At 49.4% G+C, this 20,033-nt stretch overlaps 1 protein-coding gene across 2 annotated transcripts; it reads right to left on the minus strand.

The window, feature by feature from the left end:
* Nucleotides 1–4,455: 4,455 nt before the first annotated feature.
* LOC109747224 (uncharacterized) lies at nt 4,456–9,855 on the minus strand. Of its 2 annotated transcripts, none has more exons than XM_020306317.4 (16): nt 8,285–9,855; nt 8,018–8,208; nt 7,852–7,937; nt 7,631–7,735; nt 7,305–7,431; nt 7,142–7,200; nt 6,964–7,035; nt 6,803–6,870; nt 6,619–6,715; nt 6,456–6,524; nt 5,759–5,857; nt 5,267–5,407; nt 5,142–5,171; nt 4,994–5,056; nt 4,828–4,905; nt 4,456–4,731 (listed from the first exon to the last, which is right to left on the minus strand). In XM_020306317.4, exons 1-16 carry the CDS (start codon nt 8,401–8,403, stop codon nt 4,681–4,683), a joined length of 1,455 nt encoding a protein of 484 aa, XP_020161906.1. In that variant the 5' UTR covers nt 8,404–9,855; the 3' UTR covers nt 4,456–4,680. The 2 variants fall into 2 exon arrangements, with proteins under 2 accessions (XP_020161906.1, XP_040260601.1); XM_040404667.3 differs by having other exon boundaries at nt 6,979–7,035; nt 8,285–8,503.
* Between the last annotated feature and the right edge of the window lie 10,178 nt (nt 9,856–20,033).

Raw genomic sequence — 20,033 nt, forward strand, 5'->3', positions numbered from 1 at the left:
ACTACTTGCATCATATAACATCCAAAAATAATATGAACTAGGGTTCATGTTTCACATATCCATACCAACTAGTGACTAGAGTTCATATCTAACACAATATAACATCTAGAATCAACCTAAATCAATCCTAGGGTTCAAAAAAAAGTTCAAAAAGGGGAGTGATTTGAATCAAATAATGCGACGAATCGGAAGTTCTTTGACTAAAACTATTTGGAGGGGTCGAAGGAGCTTACTTTTCTTTCTTCGGGGCCATCTCGGTCCGCAAAAACGGTGAAGAAACGACGAAGATCAGAGGGGGAGTGCAGGAGATGAGAGAGGGGCGAGAGGAAATGCTCTGTTCTTGGGGGGGGGGGGGGTGGGGGGTGAAGGGGGTGGGCGGCCGGCCGTCGGGCTTATATATGTCCATATCCTACCGCCAGAGACCTCGGCGGTAGGTTCAGACAGCCTACCGCCAGGAGCCACGGCGGTGGGGTGTGACGGAGAGGGACGGGAGACCGTTAACGCTGCTGACGCGGATAAGTTTTCTACCGCCGGGCCTCATGGTGGTAGGCTAGGTAATCCTACCACCGGGGCTCGTGACGGCAGGAAAAGGGGTCAGATTTCAAATTTTGTTTAAACGGGATCAGATCTGGACATACTACAAAGAAAGGGTTAAAACACGAAATTTTGCCACTTGCAGATGCTGCCGGGGCCGCTTTTCGGCTGCTGATTCGGACAGACGTCAGCGTGCGTGCGTGCGTGCATGCACCCGTGCAGTCATCGCCATTTGCCCGCGAAGAGAGACCACACTGTCCTCTTTTTCTTCTTCAAAAACTCATTTTCTTTTCCCAGCCGAAACTCACAGGATATTATTGTTTTCTGGAGCACCCACAGACCGCATGACGCCGACGTGACGCGGAAAAGGGCAACTCCACGTACGCAGCGGTGCAGCAGAGAAAGGGAGCACCCCGAAAAAGAGACTGGATCATTTTCCAGAGTGAAGAGATCGGATTAGTTTACAGTGCAAAAGGGCATGGCGTGCATGCATGTCCACGTTGCCGCACGCAACTGTACGAACCACAGGATGGTACAGCATATTACAAGTGGAGTCCAGTTTTCTAACCGGCAGAACGTTTTCCGGTGCTTGATAATGCATGCCTACTACCTTTCTCCTCCTTGAATTTTCATGTTATTTTTCCCTATCCAGCAGATAAACGTGTGGATTGGCAACGCTCTGTATTGTATCTGTATGTCGAGGTCCAACCAACACGGGGTCCAAAACACTACTCCGTACAATGGTGAATTATGCTGCAAAGGTGGGAGTCTTCAACCAGCTTGGCTAAGAACTGCTCCGGCTTGCGGGCATCGCTTTATGCCGATGACGTAGTCTTCTTCCTCAACGCACGGGAAACTGAATTCTGGGGAGCCATGGAGCTGCTGCGTCTGTTCGGCGATGCGACGGGGCTGCACGCTAACTGGAGCAAGAGCGCGGCCATTCCCATGGGAGGCACGGATGACCGTGACACTGCCAACCTGGTTCATGACTCCGGCTGCCCGGTGGCGAAGTTTCCGATAACCTACCTCGGCATGCCACTCTCGGACTCACGGTTGCGGCGCGTGGATCAACAGCCAGTCATTGACAAGTTGGCCATACGCATGGGTGGATGGAAGGCCAGACACATCAGGCTGCTGGGCCGGGTCGAGCTCGTGCGCGCCACGCTCTCAGCCATGGCCATCTTTCAGCTGATGGTGTTGGATCCTCCGGTGTGGCTTTTAAAAAAGGTGAACAAATTACGTCGTGGTTTTCTCTGGGCACAAGGCGAAGAGGCGATGGCTGGCAAGTGCCTGGTGAATTGGTCCACTGTATGCCGCCCACGGGAATTCGGTGGCCTTGGCATTCCAGACTTACAGAAGCAAGGGAGAGCGCTGCGATGCCGCTAGCAATAGCTCTGCTGGACAGACCGCTCCAAGCCATGGCATGGACTTCCCCTGCCTGCGGACAACTCTGCGGATGAGCCCTTCCGAGCATCAATCAAAATCTCCATTGGGGATGGCAAGTCCACCTCCTACTGGGACTCGCACTGGGCATCAACCAAAATCTCCATTGGGGACGGCAAGTCCACCTCTTTCTGGGACTCGCACTGGGCAGAGGGACTGCGTCCCATCGACAGATGGCCAGAGCTGTTGCAGCACTGCACCAAGTGCCATCTCTCTTTGCGAGAAGCCATAACAGGCAATCGATGGATGCGCCTTGTCAAGCCCAATCCATCTGCTCTGGTGCTCAGATAGCTCTATTGCCTATCAGAGATGGCGGCGGGTATCGGTTTCAATGACGCAGCGGAGGACACGGTGACTTGGTGCTGGACGGCGGATGGCAACTACACCGCCAAGTCGGCATACCTATGCCAATTCGAAGGAGCTGTGCGGTCGGACGATAAAGCACTCATATGGTCCACCAGGGCGGCGCCGCAAGCCAAGACGTTCCTTTGGCTTGCTGCCCGCGGGCGCTGCCTCACGGGTCACGGCTGACAACCTGGCTATCAGGAGCATTCCACACAACCCAGTTTGCTCGCTCTGCTGCGCTGCGCCGGAGACGGCCACCCATTTGCTCGCGGATTGCAATTTCTCCAAGCAGCTCTGGATGATGGTCATCAGCAAGCTTGGGGGGCCTTTTCTCAACCTAGCGCCAAGAGTAAACTCCCATCAGCAATGCCTTCCTCTCAAAAACAATTGGATGATGCAACTGCAGCTGCTCCCAGCTGATAAGATGAAAGAATGGAAGTCGGTCATTTGCTTGGTCTCCTGATGATATGGAAGTGATATGGAAGGAACGAAATAACCGTGTGTTCAATGCTGACATATGCTCTGTTCCACAACTCATGGGACGAATCATTTTTTTTAGAAAAGGAGGATGACCCCCTGCCTCTGCATCTGGGCGATGCATACGGCCACTTTATTAATTATTCTCACAAGATCTTACAAAGTCATACAACAGCAAGACTAAAGCCACTTTCTAAGCAACAACTGTCGCTACACCTATCCAATCGATGAAGGGGCGCTGATAGTCTGGGCCTAATACCAAACAGACATCGCAGCCAAACCTAAACATCTAAGACCTGAGGTCCCAACCAGGACGCCTGCCGGGTATGGGGTACCTACCAGTCCGGCGCACTCCTCAACCAGGACGACTGCCGGGTATGAGGCCGCCGCAGCCACCTGCCACCAAACCATCTTCAGAGCTGTACTGTTGCATCAACCTTGCACGGTCTAGCTACCGTCGACGCCACCACAACGCCAGACAGCTCCAACGCTCTGCGCTCGTCCATCCCGAGGCGGACACTCTGAAAGATCTGTCGTGCGTAGCACCTGCCGACTAGGCATGACTCAGCGTAGCACCTGTCGGCCAGGCATGACTTGACATCTCTTACCAGACGCATCTGACGCGGTTAGAACGCCGCTCCTCCTGCCAACCTCCACACCATTGCCGCTGCTGGAGCTGACACACGAAGCCCTTCACCCATAGCAACTCCCCCGAACGCCCAAGCCTCCCAAGACGGCGCCTCCATGGAGGTTACGACGCAAAGGGCACCGCCGCCGTCCAATCCAAGACGGATTTTGGACTTTTGTCCGGGAACGGGACGGAGGTGGATAGGAGGGACCTCGACTTCGCCATCAAGATGGGTAACGACGTCAAAGCCGTCGCCGATGCCGGGCCGAGCTAGCCGGCCAAAGTTTCCTCCGGTCCTCTTCCTGTACCACCAATCTCCATCTGCTTTGGATCTGGCAGCAGCCAAGACCCGAAAACTCCAGAGAGGGGAGCACCATAAGACTCAACACCTCCGGCGTAGATCCATCCAGGCGCCGGATCAAAGAAGACCCGACCTGGTCAGCAACGAAAGCCACCATCCTACGCCGGCCGGCGGCGATCAGGCACCAGATCCAGAAGGATCGGACCCGAGACCGACGGCGCACGCGACCACCAGATCCAGCGGCCGCACCACGCCGCGAGCACGAACCCCAACCGCCGGCGCGCTGCGCACGTCGCGGCCAGGATCCATCTGCAGCGCCGCCGCACCCGCAAAAGTACGGCGCCTCCTCTCGAACGGCCGTCCCGCGCCCATTCGGGGGAAGGAGAAGGGAGCCCCGCCGCCGCCCCTGCCGGCCTGGCTTCGCCCGGCGGCGCTGCTGGCGGCGGCGAGGATGGAGGAGATGCGGGGGAGTCCGGGCGCCGGCGGCTAGGGTTTCCCCCTGGTCGCCCGCGGGGGCGACCCGAGGGGTACCAATCCGCAAAATGATCTTTATGGGACGAATCATGGATGAGGCAAGATGTTGGTCAGCGGCTGGGCTTAGCTTGCTCAAACGAATATTTGAACCACCTTGATTTTCCCCTAGTTTGTTGCTGGGTGTTTTCTTTCTGGATGCCAGCTCCAGCCTCTTTTTGTCTCTAAGACTTTGTATTCTGCCTCACCTGATTAATCAATGAAATACGGCCCTAGGGCCGTCTTTTCGTCAAAAAAAAAAATACTACTCCGCACTACGTGATGAGCTGCGAGTTCCACACTTCACTACACAGATCCATTTTGTCCGTACAAGAGCCAAAATAGATAATACTGTACAAGCTACAACCGTGGTGACATTAGTCTCTGTGCCTCTCTGGGGGGGGGTCTGGAGAAAACTGATAATCCATTTCGCAGCATATGTCTACTTGCCGACTCTATTAGCCACCGCTGGTTCCAACAGTGTGTTCCAGACCTGCCAAATATGCAAGAGTGTACAGTAATTGTGTGAATGGGGAAAAAAAAAAGACAAAGCTCAAACAGACCAAGGATACGGCAGCGTTGTGCTTACTTTCAGTTTGCCTTTTGATCCTCCGCATGCTAGCAGGAAGGGGCTGTCGTTCGAAAACGATACCGAAAATATAGCTCCCTGGAGATCAGAAAGTTCGGTGAGCAACTCAGTAATCAGAGTAGTCCCTTCTAAATATAAAGGAGGGTTTCACTTTGAGTGTGCATACAAGGTTTGGATTCAGTGAAGCGACGCATGACGGCTGGTTGTTCGACAGATCCCAGAGCTTCACCTGCGTTCAGAGATATGTATGTTAGCAACCGGTTGGATTCAGTGTCGGAAGTGTTATTGGCTTCTTCGTAATGCAAAGTTCGCACCGTGTTATCAGTTGAACCTGTCGCAAGGAGCTGCAAGAGGAAACAGCACATCATCAGTAATTCGGCTTATGGGGCTACATCTTTTTTCTTCTTTTTGCCACACTGGTATAAAAATTGTAACATACATTGGGGGTAGATGGGGTGAAGGATATTGAAGAAACAGCCTTGTCGTGTGCGTGCAGAGTAAACATGGGCTGGCCGCAATTTGAATGCGATGAAGCTGTCCGCCTATCAAACGCTTGAACCGTCCCATTTTCAAGACTAACCTGCAAGACCCAGTTGCCACATTACTATTATATCGACTATCGAGTGAATCAGAATCACAAATTCATTCTGCGATTACGACTTGCGAATAGCTGCAGGGAACCGAAAATTTTGCGACATACAGTTAAGAGATGGAAATGGTTTGAACTCGCTTATACAATTGTCGAGTCTATAGTCCATTAGTTCTACATCCTACTCAAAACATGTTGCTTCATAATAAAAAGCATGGACTCTATTAATCTGGATTTTAATCACACTGTTTTCCAATGGAAACTTCACTTCAAGTTTAGCAAAAGTCAGAAATTTCCAATAAGCGGGTTTCAGCATGTGTAAAGACCAATGAAATCGCTTACCACAAACGTGTGTTCATTGTGTGGATCACAAGCTAAGCTTTCCACATCTGCTTCGACGGACCATTTATGACAACTTTGTCCATCACCTCTCATGTCAGTCTGTAAAATGTTAAGAGTGTAAGTTCAGTGGATGGAAGTACTCCATCCGTCCGAAAAAGCTTGTCCCAAGCTTGTCCCTCAAATGGATGTATCTAACACCAAGTTAGTGCTAGATACATCCATTTGAGGGACAAGCTTTTTCGGACGGAGGGAGTACAAAATATACAAAATAAATAAATAATAAGTAACAGACTCTTTAACAAGAATGTAAAGTTAACACTGAACTGCATCTCAAAATATCTGCAGTAACACAACAGAACAAGAATGCCAATTTTTTTTACGCATACAGGAACGCCAAATTAACATGTCCTCTTCACCGTGCAAGAGAAGAGACAAACGAGACTGCCAAGAAAAATCCCAAGAACCAAAATAAGAAGGTAATGTTATATAATTAGTATGTATATTTAGTTATTTGTTACTCATACAAAATTGGGTGGCGTCCACAGCTCAATTACACAACACAGATGAGATTAGTAATTGCTGACATGCTAGAAATCAGCATGATGCTTAGAATCTGGCCAACAACCAAAATACATCATGAGCAGCAGCAGAAATTTCAGGAATAAAAATTCACATAATGGCTTACAACATCCATTACCATGGCCACTGATCTATCAAAAGATCCACTGAGAAGAACTTCAGGTGACCTCCAGGCAACTGATTGAACCTAAATGTTGGGGGAAGGGAAAATTAACTTAATATGCCACCATAAACTTTCCGACTGATATATACAGAAGTCAAGAAGAAGAATGTAACATTACCTTGCCATCATGATGTTGCAGTGTGCGATCACATTTACCGGTATATAAATCCCAAACTTTAATAGTTTTGTCTGCACTTGCACTAGCTAGAGCGTTCCTGAAGTTCATAAGGCGTCACCAGCAGGGGTCCAATAAGTGAACAGACAGCAAGATATGCAACCACTCAAGTTGAAACATAACGCACCTCACCACCGCATTCCACGCAAGTCCGAGCACAGAACTTCTGTGGCTACCCTCCTTGTAATTTTTTCCCTGCACATGACATGCGGAATGAATAATGTAGCTACGATTTCAAGGAAAGGAATGAACGCTCACTCGCGCAAAAATGAAATATTACTAGCATACCTTTTCCCCCTTAACCTTTTCTTTGTTTTTTGAAAGTCCTCCTAGCACAATATGTGGTTTGACCTCATCAACCTGTGGAATAACATCAAAGTCCCAACGACAAAACATAAATTTCTTTGAAGAAAAACAACCCATGGTCGTATGAAGTAATAATCTCGTATGCTTCTGAGAACATTACAATATCCAAGTTCCATATTTCAATTGCAGGATCCATGGTGCCAACAGCAATGAAATTCCCTGTAATAAAAATAGATGATTAAGCCTTAAACTGTTTATTTATTTTACAGAAAGAAGCGGGCAACTCTTTGCTTCTCAAAACTCAAGTGACACCACAGTTTTACCTTCTTTCTTGGCATCCTTAAAGTTAAAATCCATCCAAGCCGTGTAGAGTGGAAAATCTGAAAGAGGGACCTCATGATGAACATACATATTAAGATCCCCGTCCTCCAATTCTTCCACTATACTAACCTGCCATACATAATAAAGTTTACATGTCACTTCTTAAATGCATATAACCGGACATACAGACTATATGAGCTAGTAATGTGCAGCACAGAGAGGAAAATGCAGGGTTAAAAAGTGGCAACGAATGTGAAATAAGCATGTTAAGTATCCAGCAACCTTTTTAGCAAATGGGGAGAAAAAGAGATGCTAACTTGCCACTTGCCTGAAGAGAATTGAACTCATCCTCGTTATGCGCACAAACAATCAGCATATCAGTAGGTTTGATGGTCATGTCCTCAATCTCCTCGTCGTCCTCATCACCGTCGTCCTAGTAAGGAAGAGAAGATAAGGGGGCTCATTCACCTCCAATGTGATAGGTGGTACCACCACCAAGAACAAAAAGAAACACTATATCTCCTTCACGGCAAGATAAATCATACTCACATCGTTGTTCCTGATGAGATGAGGGTCCTCTTCGTTGTTCTCATAGTACAAATCCCCCCTCCCGCCGGCACTGAGAAGCTCAGGCTCTGACGCAAAATACGTACAGGTTGCAGTTCAAGCATCAGTCGGTCACACAAGACACGGCCTGATCGAATTCGCAGCCTACCGTCGTCCTCGTCGTCGTATTCCTCCATGTTGAGCTCCTCCAGCCCATCGGAGACACCGCCTCCCGAGCCGGTCTTCCCGAGCGCCTCGGCGGCGGCCTTGGCCTGGGCAACATCCTCATTGTCCTCCTCGTCGGCGCCGTCGACCTCCATCTCGCCGTCGTCGGCGGCGGCGGCGTCACTGCCATCATTTCTGCTAGCAAAATGCACGGTCATGGGGTCGCCGCGACAGGGGCGAAACAGAGCAGGGGAGGCGAGGCGAGGCTCACTCTGTGGCGAGGGCGATGCTCTTCATGGCCTCGTCGATCTCCTCCTGCGTGGGCGGCTCCGCCTGGATGGGGGCGCTCCTGGCGGCGCCCCTGGGCACCCAGGACATGGACGAGATCATCTCCGGCGCGCCGGGCTTGGTGGCGCGAGCAAGCGGAGGTGGAGTGGGATGGGGACAGAGGTGAGGGACAGGGGTATGTTTCTTTTTTCGTCAGCGAAAGAACGAGGGTTTTGTTGCGAGTCGGCTCGGGGGCGGCAGCTGGGCTTTTATTGGACTGGCCCGAGCGGGGCGGTGTGCTATGCCGTGTGACCCAGCCCACCTTGATGGGCCTCTTTTTGTTCTTGCCTCATCTCTCTTTTGTCGAAATCACTAATTAAGGATTTGTCGAAATCACTAATTAAGGAGTACTTCTTTCAAAGATCACTCTCATGCCCTCAGGTTGCGACAAATGACGCACTGCATGCGCGTTACTTGTCGTAACATGGGAGTTTTCCTTTTTCTTTTTAAATCTGTTTATTTAAAACGTTTTATCTCTTAAATCATGTGTCCAAATCTTGAATCATTTTCATCATTGGATTCCTCGCGTCGAGATCTTCAAAACTAGATCCCATGTTGATAGGTTTTAATGATTTTCTTTTCACGGAAAAAAAAGATAAAAAAGCCAGACAGAAAAACCGAATAGGGAGCACTTTTTTTTCTCTTTCGAAAGGGCACGGCCGTGCCTCTTGTGAAAGCACAACCGCGCCTCTTGCGGAAACAAAATCGTGCCTCTCATGAAAGAAAAAAGAAACAGAAATGCATTTTTTTCAGTTTCCGAGAGGCACACAACCGTGCCTCCCGCGAATGGAAAAAAATTGAAAACGTGTTTTTTTCGTTTCGGAGAGGCACGACCGTGCCTCTCGTGAAAGCACGACCGTGGCTTTCACGGAAGCAAAACCATACCTCTCGCAAAAGGAAAAAAAAATTGAAAACACGTTTTTTTCGTTTCCAAAAGGCATGGCTCTCAGCAAAACCGTGCCTCTGACGAAAGAAAAAAAACAGAAAATACATTTTTTTTCCTGTTTTTGGGAGGCACGACCGTGCCTCTCGCGGAAACAAAAAAATACGTGTTTATTTGCGCAAAAAGAATTCAAAAAAATAATTGTCCAAGAGCTAAGGAAGACCAGTGAAAAATCAAAAGGTCAAAAAACTGAAAAAAAAACATTTAAAAAGCTGAAAACGTGTGTGAAAAATAAAAAAATCCGAAAGAAGCACGCACACGTGACGGCGGCTGACCTCAGCGCACCCCAAATAATCGTTGGGAGGCTTTTGAAGGAGCGCCCGCCAACCTGTTGCTCCCCTCTTTTGTTGGTCTTTTTCCTAGAGTTGTTCTTCTCGGCCTGACGTGTGTTTGGTGAGTGCGCTGCCATGCCATGCCAAGATAGGATCGAGTGTTTCCCAAAGAAAAAAAATAGAAAAAGAAAAAGAAAGAAAGATAGGATCGAGTAGGACACGCCCGAACCGAACAGGAACAGCCGTGCCAATCGCGTGCCCCGAAAGATCCTCGGCGGCGCAGGCGCCCGTCCGGCTCACCTGCAGGGTTCCCAGCAGGAATTACTGTGCAGGTCCAGTGAAAGACTGCCACGTGTCCTTGTGGGGCAAGAGCTTCAATCAATTTAGATTTATTTCGTTTCTTCTTAGACTACCCACAATGGGAAGTAATATAGATAGTAACATCACATGTATGTAGATAAAATAGATGATGTGGCAAGCAATAAATGAAGAAAGAAAGGAAAGTGATACCATAGCTAGTTACTACTAGTATGAGTAACATCACACATCTCAAGGCAAGATGAGTCTATAGCCTAATAAATGAAGTGTTACATGTTACTCCATTGTGGCTAGTCTTACCCCTTCAGTCCTTCGTCAAGCTGGCTACGCGCGGAGCCACGGACAGGCGGACGGGCCCTTGCTCGCCGGCCGGCGATGTTGCTAGGTCGTCCAGCTGCTCATTTTTTCTCGCTGCTACGAAGTCTCTTCGCCGCCCGTGTTTCCTAGCTAGTGTGTGGTCACTGTTATCAGTTATCACTTCGTACCGCCCGCGATCCTTTCTCCCACCGCGCATCACCATCGTCGGAGGGGGCTGCCATCGTCGGACCCTTTCCCAAAGCGCAGCCGCACATATTTTTTTCACTGATACAACATTTCGGATTTGTAAGGTCAATTAACGACTCCCATCAAATTCATGGAGCGAAAGTAATTAGATCAGAAGCCGTCATTTTTACTCTCGTGGAGCGCCGCCGTGTTATCTCTCGTTTCAGCGAGATTCAGTCTAGATGATGGATCTCTGTAACAAGCAAGCATAATGATTGAATCGATACATGGATAAAAATGGATCGGCGGGTTTCTTGGTTTCACTTTCGCCATGCTAGTGACAGCAGAAGCGCGGCCATGGCGGTCTGTATGACGATCCTCCAGTGCTCGTACAGCCGTGCTGCCGGCCATGCGGGGCCGTACACGTCCTTAACAGTGGTGGGCGTGGGCTCGTGCGTGACGGGTGCAGACGGGCTAAGCAGCTCCGGCGAGGGGCCGGGGCTGGCACCTTCTTCTTGCGCTCCGCTTCTTTTGCTTGTGCCTGTTCTTGCTCTTGGACGGGGCCTCGCCCGGGCGCAGCACGGCAGTCGCCTTGCCCACCGGCGGGGGCGTCGCAACATGATGAGGCAGCGCCGCGGGAGGTACACGCGCCAGCGGCGTCCCCGCCGAGGCGCCGACGAGAAAATAACCAATCAGCGCTAGCTACCGTTCTTGTGGTGAGGAAAGGACCGACGCAGTAAATCAAAGTTGATTGAAGCTGTTGGCCCACAAGGACACGTGGCAGTCATTCATTGGACGTGCACAGTATCCTGCTGTGAACCCCGCAGGTGAGCCGGACCCGCCACCGGGCCACGCCTCCAGGCTCCATGCATGCATGCGCGGGCAACGTGGCGGCGCACCAGGGGCGAGTGGAAAGAAGGATGCTGCTTCCGGGCGGCCAACCCGGGGGCGGCACCCGACGGAGAGCGATTGCCCACCGGACGGACCACTATTTCTCAAGAATTTCTCCCTCGTGCAGTGCATGGTTGCCGTCGGGATCATAGAGAAACTGCGGGGATCCAACTCCAGCTCCAAGCGGTGACTGCTGCCTCCACTGGCTCCTGTCCCCGCAGTGCCAACATGCGTATTATTCCTACAGTTATCACTTGTTTGACGAATAGCCGCACTCCTTATTTGATTGTTTCTTTCCTGTACGTACGTATGTATGTAGTGCTGTCCCAACCTCGCATACGATCATGCATTCACGCTTGTACAGGACCATTGATCTCGATCGGCCTGAAACTAGTCACATCCTACATATCTTCGGCCACCCAGATGATCTGGACAGATGGAATCCACCACCCCCGGCGTTTAGTTTGTCAGCACGCATCCGATCGATCGATGCAGTGCAGAGAGAACAATTAACCAGCGGCGAAAAGAGATTGGCGAAAGATCAGGTGTCGAGTTTTCACTTCTCGAGGACTGGCCTGTGTCATGTCGTAATTCGTAGGCTTGGCCGGACGCTGAAATGTGCATATGTGACGGCCGAAAGTCAAGAAAAAAAGATATAGATGGCATGTTCGATACGGAGTTGCTTCACGCGTCCAATCTTTCGAGTCCATTTCTGTACGATCATGTGGCTTTATATACGTGATGAATTACATGAATGACCCTGGTTGTGTGTCGTACCGAAATCGTGCCCAGAAGATCGGTACTGTAGCGGCTTCGATTTGTGTGTCGTATGCTTGGAGCGACACCACAAAGTCAGCAAGAAAGAAATGGGCCACCGCGGTTGAACGGTCGGGGGTTGGATGGATGCCAAGCTCGATATGCGCGTCGAATCATTTCATTTTTCTTTCTCGTTTTTCTGCTCCAGCCTCTAGGATAACAATTGTAGCGATGGCTACGCTGATATACACCTATCCATTTGAAACTGGCTAGGGATAAGTCAACTGAAAATTCAATTTGGTTCTGTCGAATCGCTTCAGTCGTCCGATGCAAAACTAGCGATTAGGATTCCTTTTTCAACCACCAACTCCCTGAGTTCTTTTTTTACTAACTGCCCCATGTACCACAGGCCGAATCGCCAGCCACGACCGTCGGCGGCCGGCGGGGCTCCCGCGCCAGCCTCGTCGCTCCGTCCTCCCCTCAACCGTCATCCACCATCATGTTGCGGCCACCCCTGCCATCCCTCTAACATCGGTAATGACCAAAAAATTTAGGCCAACCTGCACCACCCGCACATCCTTAAGATAGATAATGGGGTCGTCTAACACCCAAAGATTGATATCGGGGTTGCCTGCCACCCTAAGAGGGCTTCTTTGGCAAGTTCCTTCCTTCCCTCAGGCGAGCTCCTTCCTTACCTTCTCCCGTCCCTTCCCGCGCGTGCGAAATTTGACTGACCCAGATTCCAAACTACTTACAAGTAGCTAAAGTGTACCCGTTTGGCACTCGTCATAGATTTTTTTTTTATTCCCAGGTTTGCTGTTAAGCATTCGTCTGAAAAATTTCAGTGTGTTTCATTAAATTTTAGCAAAGTGTCGCCCCAAAGTCAAGAAAGGCCCCAACGCCGTCAAGGAGGCCACATCAGGAACGAGATGGTGCCGATAGTGTCGCAGGGGAAGGCGAGCAAAAGGCTTAACTGGTTCAAGGGGGTGGGTGCAGCAAGGATAATTGTAAGCGTGAAAAATGTTGGGGTTATCGGTTGGCCAAAGGCGGCGGAGGCACCGCAATGACTCGGGTAGAGCGGGACGGTGTGGCTCGTGCGGCGGCGCTAATGATCACGGATGGTGGCAGCCGGCGGTTCGGTAAACCTCAGAGGGGGATCAATGGGTCGACACTGGAGGAGAAACAAGGAGACGTGGAGGATAGTTTGACTGAACAAAATAAAACTCAGGCGACTGTTCGGCAGTCGACGCCTTTTTTGTTATTATATACACTCTGCCTGTTCGTTTTCCATCAAAGTGTCTCCGGTCCATGTCCAAAAAAAAAAGTGTCTCCGGTCAATGGATAGTGCAAATTCGATATTGCCGCCGCTCCACCAGCCACATGTCTGGATTGATGGAGTCGGTATCGTTGCATCTGTTCCACGCGCTGTCTGCAAGAATTGATCGATCAGTTGGACTACCACTGTACCTCCAGTCCTCCACGCGGTGCTAGATGCCATGGTCGTGTCAGGGAACAGCACGTGAACAGTGAGTGTTTGAGCGGCCAGGGCATGACATGACATGCCGTCGCGAAAGGTGAAAGTCGAAGTGCTATATCTGTCGTTGAAGGAGTATCTGCTGACGGCCGGCCGGCCGGCTACTCGGCCGTATGGTTCGTGCCTCACCAGGTGGGGCGCGCGGCAACCCCTGTCGTTTGCTTCCCGCCGATCGACCGCAGATTGGTCGTCCTGCGTGCGCGTCTGCATGCGGTCGATCGTTGAACAATTTGTGCATGTCTGCCGCATCCGAGGCAGGCACCGAGCAGCTGGAGTCGGTGGAATCGAGTATCTTCACAAGTTGACAACCACCTGCTCCAGGTTCAGAGTGGAATACATGGGTGCGCACGCATCACAAAACGGAATCATACTACGCCATATATAACACTCTCAAGTCTCAGTGGATGCCTTTTTATTACTATGGAAAAGTCTCAACGGATGTACTTGGATATCTATCCTTCCCTCCAGCATACAAGTGCTCTCTGCACATCAAAAGCCAGGAAACGATAAGACCAATCACTCTACTATACTAAGCGGAGGGGAAAACTTTTGGTCTATGGGTGTATTTACGCCTTATATGAAAAAAATAGTAACTCATCAAAAAGTAAAAAAAAAATCTGAAAATATTTTTGAAATAAACTTGACCCTTTATTGTACTTGTGAGAAAAAAATTCACAAAAAGAAAATCCTCCTTTGACTTCTTTTCAAAAAAACACAAATTTTTGGCCCAAATAGTGTCAAAATTGACCTATAATAGTAAATATTTTTTGCTTTTGCTCTGAAGACAACATTTGTTTTTTGTTCGTGAAAAATTATATACCAGTGCAAAAGTAAGTCGAGTTTATTCTAAAAATACTTCTAAACTATTTTGACTATTTTGTTTAATTATTAAAAATAATTCCTCATACAGGGTGTATCTACAACCAGGAACCAAAGTGTATTTCCAATATATGCACTTGGTTTTTTAGTAGCGAAAGATCGATGCAACTTATTAGGCTGGCGGACGAGGAATAGACAGGCCCGGGTTAGTTTTTTAGGCCCGGATGAGTGAAAGAGCTTTTATTCAGAACCAAACTAGTTTGTGTTAAGCCAGACGGGCCATCGATCGTGTTTGACTGGATGCTAACCACAAGCAGTGAGCGATTCCTTCAAATGATTGCAATGCATGGCATGTGGAGACTGCGCAGTGATCAACTCCGGGTGGTGACTGCGTCCGCGGTGGGTGGTGCCTCCACATGCTCTTGTCTCCGCAGTGGCAACCGACCTGAAATGCTCATTCCTCTTCTTACACTTGTTTCTCATGGCACTCACACGAGGATCATCTCGGAAACCGGAGGGAAAAAAGATAGATGAACAGGGCCACTGGCTACGGTCTGCCTCAGCATATCTATACTACTTCCCCCTGTAAATTTAAACTGCAAAAACGTTTTATCTTTTGGTACAGAAATAGTAGGAAACAAAAAAGCTTACGGAGAGGCATGCCGCATGCATGCGTTAATTTGGACACACATGAAATCCCGACGTGGCACGAATGCATGGCACGGGTCTGTTTCTTCTTGGTTTATGATGTTGAGCACCGCCGGCCTGTCTCATGCAGCAAATTAGTTAGAGGTCAAGACAGATGGCGATAAATTAAACGTCCGAGTTTTCTTTATTACCTTTTTACTCCTTGAGTAACCAGACATGCATTTTTGTTCCATGAAGAATTGGGCATGCGTGAGCACGCATGTCATCAGAAAGTCAAAGAAAGGAGAAAGAGAGCGAACACAAAAAAATATCTGTCGAAAACTGATCGGTGGAGCGGGTTGTTGTGGGTTGGATGCCAAGTTTGATGGTGTCATGCTTGGAACGACGCTGATTGGGCAGAAGACTCCACGTTACATTTCTATTTCTTTCTTTGCAGTAGGGAACAGCTGTACATTTATGCCGATGGCTACACGCCTACACCGACGTACGTTATCCGTTTGGAAACTACGATCGACCGGCATTTCTTTCCAGATATTCTTTCTCATCAGGTTTCTCCAGATCTTTTAGCGGCCCCTCGACTCCTCACGGGGCGGGAGAAATGCTCGTAGGCATACGTGCGTGGTACCGAATATCTGTGTCCGTCGGGGCTGTGGATGAGCTCGGATTTCGCGTGTCCCTGTCACGATGCTGTTGTTCTGTTCGTCGGTGCGTGTTTTCTTTTCCCTTCCCCCCGCTCGAAATGAGTCGAGAGGGTTTGCATGCCCGTTGATACTGGCGCTGCGTGTTCCTGCCGTGCTGCATGCCCAAAGGAAGGAAAGGCGGGAAGGGAAAATGCTTCTCCGGCTAGCTGGCTACTCGGTGCACAGGCTAGCTGTCGATATAGGATGCTTGTCGCCGTCGATCGAGAGCGCTTCCGGCATGCATGCAGTGCTTTTCTTCGTTTCCCTTTTCTTCCCGCGATGATGATCGCGTCTTTTTCTACTGCTCATCCTTTTTTTTTGTACTGCTCATCCTTGACGGGATGACGGTGCGTAGCGCATGCAGTAGCCAGCCGGTGATGGCCCAAGTGGCCAAGGGTATGCAGTGCACCCACTGCATCCACCTGAGCAGGGTAGCTAGAGGGAGGCAGGGTGACAGGGACACGCGCGAACAGAGACTCCAAGCAGTGCAAACGGTGCTTCACGTCGACAGCTTCCTAAGAGCATTACAGCCACGATCGACAAATCCGGCCTCCCAAACGTCTGCGGACACTGATCAGTCACGTCTTAAATATTTGATTATGTAACCGCAAATTAGATACCTCAAATTCATACTATTACGTGCAACGTGAAACCTAGTCTAACCGAAGCTCGCCCGGTTCTGCCGTGGCCACGTCCGGCGGCCGGCTGCGCTCCTCAGAGTGTTGGTTCGGTCGCCGGCAAGACAGAGTAGGGCATGGGTCACGAACCGACTTACGGGACTCAAGACACCCGCCGTCTCCCATGCCCTACTCTTCCTCGTCGGAGCCCAGAATCCGTTGGGTGCCGGTGGACGTCAGATCGATGATGGAACCGTCTTGGGACGAGCTGGCGACGTCCACCATGATGCAGATGCGGCGCCCGGACTGTTGCACCATACGAGGCACCGAAGAATGCGACGCCATCTCGCTGACGTCCACCGCCGCGAGGGATGCCGCCGCCTCCCACGCCCGCTGCCTCGCACAGCGGGCACGATGTGGCATGTTCTCGTCGGACGAGGCCCATGGCGCGTCCCGATGTTCGGTGCGCCAACAAAGGGATTGCGCGTCCGCCACCGCGTTCGGACGCCAGACGTACCGCACTGCCTCCGGCGAGGCAGCGACGGCTGCCCTAACGTCGGATCCATGCGTCATTTGGACGGACACAATGGATTCCCGACGGAAGGAGTCCGAGCGCAAGCCAGACGGCCATCTCCTCCATGGGGCCGCGTGGGATGAGTGCGGGGACGACGGATCTGGAGGTGAAGGACTCGGATCCGCTGCCCGCCATGCCGGGCGCCGGAGGAAAATGGGGTGAAGTGGTTAGGGTTTGGTCCGGCGAGCGGATGGAGAGGAATATATATAAAGTCGGGTGGGCCGGGTCCGACGTGGCGGACGTGCCCGGGCGCGACCGGACGCCGACATATTTGCCCTATATTTGGGTCGGATACGAGGGGTACCGGTCAGTCCAGACGTTTGAGGCCTATTTGAGGTGTTTGACTGAATCGAAATTTCATGACTGATCATTGACACGGGCGTTTGAGGAGGGTTGGGGTACCGGCCGTGGATGCTCTAAGAAGCAACTGCACCCGTCGAATCGTCGAAATCCGTAGCCCAGCACCGCCAGCATCAGGAGGAGAATTCGTTTCGATCGAGTGCCGTGCAGTGCCGTGTCGCCGACTGCCCTCCGCGTGCTCTAATTTGTCCCCGTCGGTCGGGTCAGGTCCATGTTAGTCTTACAGACAAGATATTCAGCCTGCCAATCCTGCAGGTTTATTTTTTCTTCCTCTCTTCTCTGACTTTTTTACTGGAAAGAAAGATGCGTCCCTGTACTGGTGTCTGGTCAGGTCTCATTCACACGTCGTCGTCCTGTAATCAACGAGGAGACTCGCCCTGTGTTCGGCGTCAACGAACCATTTTATTTTCCATTCAATCAACGAAACTACGCAATGCTGGCTGGTGTGTAGAGTACGTGCTGCATGCCCTACAAAAGCGAAGAACCGGTCTAAAGTAAGCTCTGAACTGGAAATTTCGGTAGGCTAGTTATATCAAGTCCAAGTTCTTTTTTTTTTGAGACATATATCAAGTCCAAAGTGGAGTTTTTTTGTTGTTGAGGGAAGTCCAAGTGGAGTTAATAGATGCCAATTAGGCTGTCGGGCGAGGAATGAACACGGGGTTGGTTGGTTGGCTGGTTTAAGGCCCGGTTCACTGGGCCATCAAGTTTGACCGGAGCCTGGCCCACTTCCACTGCCGCATTCACGAGCTTATCCATTCCCGTCCTCCATCCCATCATACCATGAAAATAAAGAAAGAAAAATCTGAAGGAGCCACACTGCCGGCGCCCATTGGTGGAGACCCGGGAGCGAAAGGAACGGACAGGGACGCCCAGGAATCTCTAGATGCACCACCACTGCTACACCCACATAGCACCTAGTAGTAGTCGTGCACAAGTTGCATCAAACATTCCCCAAAAAAAGGAAAACAGTTGCATGAAAATTTTACATTTAATCTAGAAATGGTATGTTTTCTAGTTACCTCATGTATGGACTTGAAATGGCGAATCAAACTTCCGAAGAACTGAGCTGCCGCAACTTTTTGTATTTTTCCATGGCTAGTAAGATTGTACTAGTTCACATGAGTGATGTTTTTTCGCCTACAAAAGGAAAGAATATTATTGATGCAAGAACTGTGTAACCATTGTACTTGACATGACTCGCGATAGATCAAGCACACAAGTCAAAGATGGCATGAAAAATGACATGCTACAAAAAAATGTGTGACACTATTCCTTTAACAAATAATTGCGCTACCATTCGACATGAATGGCGAGCTATATCAGAAACAAGAATGAATGATTGCGCTAGCAATTAAATAGCTTATAAAAAATAATGATAGTTTAGACAATACCATGACACAAGGTGGATATATAGCATCTTGGACCATTGATGCATTTCTAAGAGCATCTCCAGCCCCTCCCCTCCCCCCCTGCCCCCCAGGAGCCCTTTTTTCCGCCGGCAATGTAAAAAGGGCAAAAAGAAACGGCCCAGCCGTGCCACCCAAGCACCCCAAGACCTCAAAATAGCGCCGGCGAACCCAGGCCAAACCCAGTAGGTTAGGGGGCTGTTGGGGGCGCCGACGAAAGCAACAACCAATCCTATTCCCCCACGCGTGCATTTTCCTTGGCCGACCCAATCACTTTTTGCCCCGCGATTGTCTTGGGGCACCAATGGCTAGAAAAACTTACTCATGTTTCATCCGACGGAAGCGTTTTGCCCCCCCCCCCCCCCAGGATGTGCTATTTTTGGTCCGACGATTGTCCTAGGGGGCTCCAATGGCTGGAGATGCCATAAGTAACAAGAAAACTAGTGTTTTGATACTTTATTTGATCCTGAATGTAAGTTATAGGTCACGGCATATCATTTTACGAAAAAAGGTACTTTGATCATCATTAGATGTGCAACATGTTGCCTCACATAAAACTAAGTATATGCTATGAAAGTATTTTTTTGTAAACCCTCTAATGATACAAGTTTGATGTTTAAGATATTATTAGGGCATCTTTTGTTCGTTCTAAAGACGCAAAATTGATATAACAAGCTCATTCAAATCCTACTATGTTTTTCATTTGTTTGACCGTGTCACATAAAAACAATAGATTTTTTCAAGAGCTTTGAGTGCATAATTAATTTTCCTTCTAAATGTAGCGTGAATTAATTTTTAAATCCAAGGATTTGAATCCTCTAAATTTTCTATGAAAATCTTTTGAATGAGAGAGACCCTACATTTTTTTTAATTCAAACGATTTTTTTGCAGGTAAATCAGATGTTTGCCCGGTAAAACTTTACATGAAGTTACATTCGGTTCCGTTTGGAATTTGCAGTATGAATCTTGACTATTAAATGAGAGTTGGTGGTCGTACGCCCGATGTAGAGACCCCTCCCCCCCACCCCCCGGCGGGCTACAATAACTGAATCCAATGCAATCAATTCTTTTGCAGCTCCTGCAACTATAGAGGCAATGTAATTGCATTAACGTGGTCAAATGAAATCAAATCAAACCATTATAGCTGTATGTCAGACATGAGCAATCAGATCTTTTACATTAACTCAATCGAATCAAATTATTTTCTACATTAGAATATGGTGGGTTTAAAGTATATGCCGCACACGATTAATGTTGAACCTATAGAATATGTATGCCTCCATTGCAACGCACAGACAATTAGCCAGCACCACCTGTGTTGTATTTTGAGGCAAGGGAGTACAAAATAAAAAGTCATGTTGTATTTCTCTGGAAGCAATCCAAAACTTTTTT

Source organism: Aegilops tauschii, chromosome 3 (assembly GCF_002575655.3).
Source record: "Aegilops tauschii subsp. strangulata cultivar AL8/78 chromosome 3, Aet v6.0, whole genome shotgun sequence".
Taxonomy (NCBI): Eukaryota; Viridiplantae; Streptophyta; class Magnoliopsida; order Poales; family Poaceae; genus Aegilops; species Aegilops tauschii.

Excerpts from the sequence above, each read along its gene's own strand:
- LOC109747224 (XM_020306317.4), bottom strand. The coding sequence starts at position 8,403 with ATGATCTCGTCCATGTCCTGGGTGCCCAGGGGCGCCGCCAGGAGCGCC. Across the intron at positions 7,036-7,141 it reads AAATATGGAACTTGGATATT|GTTGATGAGGTCAAACCACA; the intron begins GTAATGTTCTCA and ends GTTATTCCACAG. Across the intron at positions 6,716-6,802 it reads GCGTGGAATGCGGTGGTGAG|GAACGCTCTAGCTAGTGCAA; the intron begins GTGCGTTATGTT and ends TATGAACTTCAG.